The sequence below is a fragment of the Chiloscyllium plagiosum genome, chromosome 20 (assembly GCF_004010195.1).
Source record: "Chiloscyllium plagiosum isolate BGI_BamShark_2017 chromosome 20, ASM401019v2, whole genome shotgun sequence".
NCBI lineage: Eukaryota > Metazoa > Chordata > Chondrichthyes > Orectolobiformes > Hemiscylliidae > Chiloscyllium > Chiloscyllium plagiosum.
This window is the reverse complement of record NC_057729.1, coordinates 21,466,680-21,472,255: the sequence shown is the minus strand read 5'-3', so window position 1 is coordinate 21,472,255 and position 5,576 is coordinate 21,466,680. Positions and strand designations below refer to the sequence as shown.

The following is a 5,576-nucleotide window of genomic DNA, read 5'->3' as shown; positions in this document are numbered from 1 at the left end:
TTAATGCAGCAGTTTACAGCTCTTTATATTCCTGAACGGCTGTGAATTGCTGTTGTTGCGCTAAGCGTTTATTCCACCCAGACAATGGGCTTCGATCGGTCCGTTAATGTCCTTCAGTCCTTGGGAAGTCTGTGCACTGAGCGCCTGAGCTTTTGCAGCTTTGTACAAACACCTGTTGGGAGCAGATCCCGACGCGAAAGCCCCGCCCTGTCTCTCGGCTTCCCCCGGTGCTTCGAGCCGATTGGATGGCGATGTGACAAATGCAAGTTCTTCCCCCTCCTCCAGCCGGCTCCTGAAGCCAATATGTACACCAGATCGCGAACATTTTCCACAAGTGGGCTGGCTCCCTGCAGCAAACCAACGGGCTGTCTTTAATTCAGGCACCCTCGCTGTTTAAACAGGACTTGGAGAATTTAGGCAAACCGGAATCTCAAGATGCCTCGGTCATTTCTTATTAAGAAGCATTTCTCGACCACCAAGAAACCAAACTACAGTGAACTCGACAGCCAGACAGGTAGACAAATTGATGACAATGTTCGGGTTGTGTTAGCAGTGGGTGCGATTTTTATTCCTTCCTATAACAATAGATGTAACTTACTGTGAATAGTGAAACTGGCAATGTCAATGTATCAAATGCTGCCTATTGAAGTTAGGATTAAGAAGAAAGTAAAGCCTTTGCCTTGGGGGACATATTGGGGTGACTGCGAGACAGCATCGATATAACCTGCAGACGTGTTGGTGCCTCTGAGTTAGAGTTTTGGAAGCAGTGCCCTGTTGTGGTTTGTTAAAGGGTGCGGGCAGATACTGGGAGCTCCATTCATTGATGTCATGTTGTTTGTTGGTTGCAGTGATTATCTCTCCATTTCTCTATGAGAAGTATCCGATCCCAGTCATCCCTCAGCCTGAAATCCTCAGTCCGGGAGCTTATTATCCCGCCATCGTGTGGGACGCCGGGTTGATCTCAAGCCTCTGCTCTGCCGAAATCGAGAGTAACCTGGCCAGCCAGAAAAGCGAGCCCCCCACGGCGGACAACTCCAAACGACGCAAACCTCACGACCTGGCATCCCTATCGAGCGAGGAAGAGGACGGCAAGACATCGGAGCCGCCCAGCCCAGACTCTTCGGCCACGGAAGCGGAGAAATTTCAGTGCAGTCAGTGCAGCAAATGCTACTCGACTTTCGCGGGACTCTCCAAACACAAGCAGCTGCACTGCGAGCCCCAGACCAGGAAATGCTTTAACTGTAAGTACTGTGAGAAGGAATACGTGAGTCTGGGAGCCCTGAAGATGCACATCAGGAGCCACACACTGCCTTGCGTTTGCAAAATCTGTGGCAAAGCCTTCTCCAGACCGTGGCTGCTACAAGGGCACATCCGCACGCACACTGGTGAGTACTGCATTCCTTTCCAATCCACTTCTCTCATCAATCCGTTCTTGGATTGGGAGGTTTAAACGTTGTTCTAGTTTTTTTTAATTGAGGAAATGAGGACCACGCGATTATTTTAAACGCTTTAATCCCTGCCGATACGATACATTGGAAGGTGACTCGCATAACATTCTGGGTGTTTTGTAACATATGGTACAATTATGTCAGTGCTGACCTGTGCAAATCCGCGGAACCTTCATCCCTGAAGAGCCATTTCCGGGATATTTTGTGTGTCTTAGTGAGAAGGATGCTCAGATGATCAGATACGTCTCTGTACCTGCTTCTGATAAGTAGTCAATTAGCGGTACCCTCATGGACCAGTTAGCATTTTTTGATACATATAGTTGTGCCAGCATTTACAGTTCACCTTTACTAATATCTGAAAGTAACCCGCTCCTCACAATTTATTCCATTTTTAAAAATATGCGTCATGTATTTCACGCACTGGTGTATAACTTACTTTTCTTTGGATCAGTACAAAAGGCGCACATGGTGCAATAAAACCACCTTTCAGGCAAAACATTGTTCGTGGCTTTCCAGGCTGCGTTTTTGTCCCTTACATTGTCTCCAACAGCTAAAAGAGGATGTTCTTAGTGGCAAACAAAAAGACCCTGTTGTGATTCTTCGTTTCACCACTATCGCATTTAATTCTTTTTGAGTGGTGGTGTTGTCCTGTGGAGGACCGTGTATATGAATGGTTGACAGACATGGGGCAGGTGCATTGATGTAGCAGTGCAGTTTGTACAGTGCACCTGTTACAGTACACTGCAGGCACAGCTATAGACTCCAGCTGTCACCTATTGGGGCCATCGGTTCTAAATACAAGAATTATCACTTTTCACAATGCAGCCTCTCCAGATCTATTTATCAGCCTCTGGCGTGGGTTAATTCCCACTTTGTTGTTGATTTCACACCACCTTAAGGAAAAGCAAATGCCCTCAAAGGAATTAGTTAAAGAAAACTTCTTTTTTCATTTTGCCATAAATCAACGTGTAATCATAGATTGTTTGATGATGCCATTCTTAACTTTAGGTTCCAACTTCTCAATTGTTTTAAAGACAGATGATTTATTTGTTTTATATTTTGTTAAAAGTTCAATATTCAGCCTTGCTTTGTTGCAGCTTTACCACTATTCAATTTAGGATGTTTAAACCATTTAATGTATTACACAATTTAGGATAAACTGATAAAACTATACTTTTATTAAATCTCTGATTTGTGATTTTGTATCCATTGTTAATATAATTCATTAAAACTCTATTTTAAAGTAAGATGGCTGCATTAAACAAACCAAAAATTGCTGCAGAAATTCAACAGGTCTGGCAACATCTGGAGAGAAAACAGAAATAATGTTTTGAGTCCAATATGACCTCTGCATTTCTGAAGAACAGTCATTGGATTCAAAACATTAACTCTGTTTCTGTCTCCACAGATGCAACAGACCTGCTGAGTTTCTTGAGCAATTTTTGTTTTTGTTTGCTTAAGAACTCTTCAGTTCTTGCTTTATTTTGGCTGCATTAGACTCATTGTGGGGAAAAAAAACCAACATTTCAAAGATCCAATTATTTAATATAGTTTGTATCAAATTTCAACCCTTCTCAGTGCTTAAAATATTCTTTCATTTCTATACACTGTGTATTTTATTTCTGGGTAAAATTGAACTAAGATAAGCAAGTTAAATGCATTTCCTATTAATAAAAATACCCAAGGAATCAAATTATCCTCAGAGAATTCACAGCATTCCTTATTGTTATTTTTTTCATATTCCTTCAGGTGAGAAACCCTTCTCCTGCCCTCATTGCAACAGAGCATTTGCAGATCGGTCCAACCTCAGAGCCCACCTGCAGACTCACTCAGATGTCAAAAAATACCAGTGCAAAAACTGCTCCAAGACTTTCTCCAGAATGTCTCTTCTTCATAAACATGAAGAAACAGGATGCTGCGCAACTCGTTGAAACTATTTTTTTTTTAAATGAGAACTGCTGTGTGCATTTCAGCCCATTTCATTTGATTATAGAGTGAATCTCTTATGCTGGCTATGCTGAATTTTATTTATTATTTGAACATAAATATTAACATTTTGTTTTTGTATATCAAGGCTCCCATCTTTTTTGAGGGGATGGGGAGGTAAGAACAGAAAAAGCTGGCTCTCTTAGCGATTCTTTAGGGAATATCAAAAACATTCAGTATTTTATTCGGTATAACCCACCAGAAAAAGAGTTTATCTCTTACTGTGTAACTATGCAATATAATGTCTTTTTCTGAGGGTTGCTGGCATAAAATGTTCTCAGTGGAACAATGAAACCCTGCCTAAAGATTTGTGCAATGGGTTTAGCAGACATCACTTGCAATCTGAAATAAGATTCCTGTTTACAGGCAAGCTGAAGCACCTGTTAATATCAACCTTAACAACTGCTTTTCAGTGGATGTATAACTAATGGCAAGCAGTTGTCACATGTTACAATGCAGGGCTTAGATAAATGCCTGACTATTGACAGGTGTGTGCCAAAAGATTTTTATGGCTATTGACAGGTGCCTGGTGAATGCATCTTTTTTCTATACAGTGTTTGTACAGAATTGTCACAATATATATTTGTTTACATTACAAGGGTACACTGGTATTACTTTGTATACTGTAATTTTCTACGTGACAGTTTTGTATTGCTGAGACTTTTAACAGGTACATTATGTAAAAAATATGTAATAAAATTTTTACCTTTAACAAAATGTGAAGTATTTCATGGTGGTTACATAAGAAACATCAGTGAACACAGCAATTATCTATTTGCTACTTTATTGATTACTAAAATAACCTCAACCTAATGTTCCAAAATACATCAAAGTACACAATATAGTTGAACCATACAATATGTTTGACAATTCCATTAAATGGTACAGAAGGGTAAGGTGTCACCTGTATGTTGAGCTGTAATTTCTAAAGTTCAATAGAAGTTTCAGTTTTTCCTTTACACAGACTAACAGTAGATATAAAAGCACATTTGCTAAATGAAACTTTCATAAATAGAAATTAAACCATGTTCAAATAATATGCATATCTTCCATTTATTTTCCAATTTCTCAGGTAAAACAAGTTAGTTTTGACTCTATACACTAGACTTGAGCCAGTTCTCGTTAATCTATATCTAGTGAAGAATTGAAAATTTGCATTCTGAATTTGGAATAGCAACAGTAAGTTTTGTACTTGTTATATCACCATCAAGCCTCCAGTTGAATAAAAACACACATTTACAACACTTAGCAACCAATGCATTGCTAAATTTTATGTGGCTGTGAACCTGAACTGAATACATAATTAGTGAAACTAATTTACTGTGCAAACAACCATGAAGCTGGAAGCCATCAGTAGATTCTTAGGAATCTGATGATAATCGATCTTGATTGTTTTGCCTGGAGGAGAGTTAAGAATTCAAGTAAGTATGTATGGTCATATTATGACTCAGAATATCAGATTTATATACTCTTCCTGCCTGCTGTGCTCACTGACCTATCCCAGCTCCTGGGGGCTCAATGTGTCAAATTTAAAGTTCTTCCATCTATCCATGCCTTTCCAGTTCCTCCACCTCCCCATCTCTGTATTTTCTGCCCCACAAACTCTCATTTCCTCTAACCCTGCACTCTTGTGGTTCATCATCCTTTTGAATTCTTTCGAACTCCATTATTAAACCCCCTTCTTTCCATTTATTCTCTCACTTTAAGACTCTTTAAAACTCAATTCTTTTGTCAAGGATGGAGCCCATGCTGACTTTGATTTAGCAATTTTAAGATGTAAATTTCACTTTGAAATTGGCACCATAATTAGAGGATCTGTGGCATTTAGCAATGGAGAAGGCACTTGTCAACCAAACACACTGAAGAATTATCATAAATAGCAAAGAGAACGACACAAAATTCACTTTCTACTCAATGTGCAGAATGCAGCTTAAAGGTTGGTACACGCGATCAGGGAAGAATTTGAAATATAAAGAAAGACTTTTTGATTAAAAAAGATATTTTTTTCTTTTAAAACCATGCAATTTTGAATGTCTTGATGGAATGACACCCTACACTTATAAAATTAGTTTATTTACACTCAAGTGGTAGTCACCAGTGATTATGACTTAATACACCATTAGCAACTTAATAAAAGAGACA

General features: G+C 39.3%; 1 protein-coding gene across 1 annotated transcript; it reads left to right on the top strand.

Moving 5' to 3' along the window:
* The first annotated feature begins 310 nt into the window (after window positions 1-310).
* On the top strand, window positions 311-4,133 carry LOC122560068 (protein snail homolog Sna-like). The gene is made up of 3 exons (XM_043710273.1): window positions 311-514; window positions 849-1,385; window positions 3,198-4,133. The coding sequence occupies exons 1-3, from the start codon at window positions 436-438 to the stop codon at window positions 3,377-3,379; spliced, it is 798 nt and encodes a 265-aa protein (XP_043566208.1). The 5' UTR covers window positions 311-435; the 3' UTR covers window positions 3,380-4,133.
* The last annotated feature ends 1,443 nt before the right edge of the window (window positions 4,134-5,576 follow it).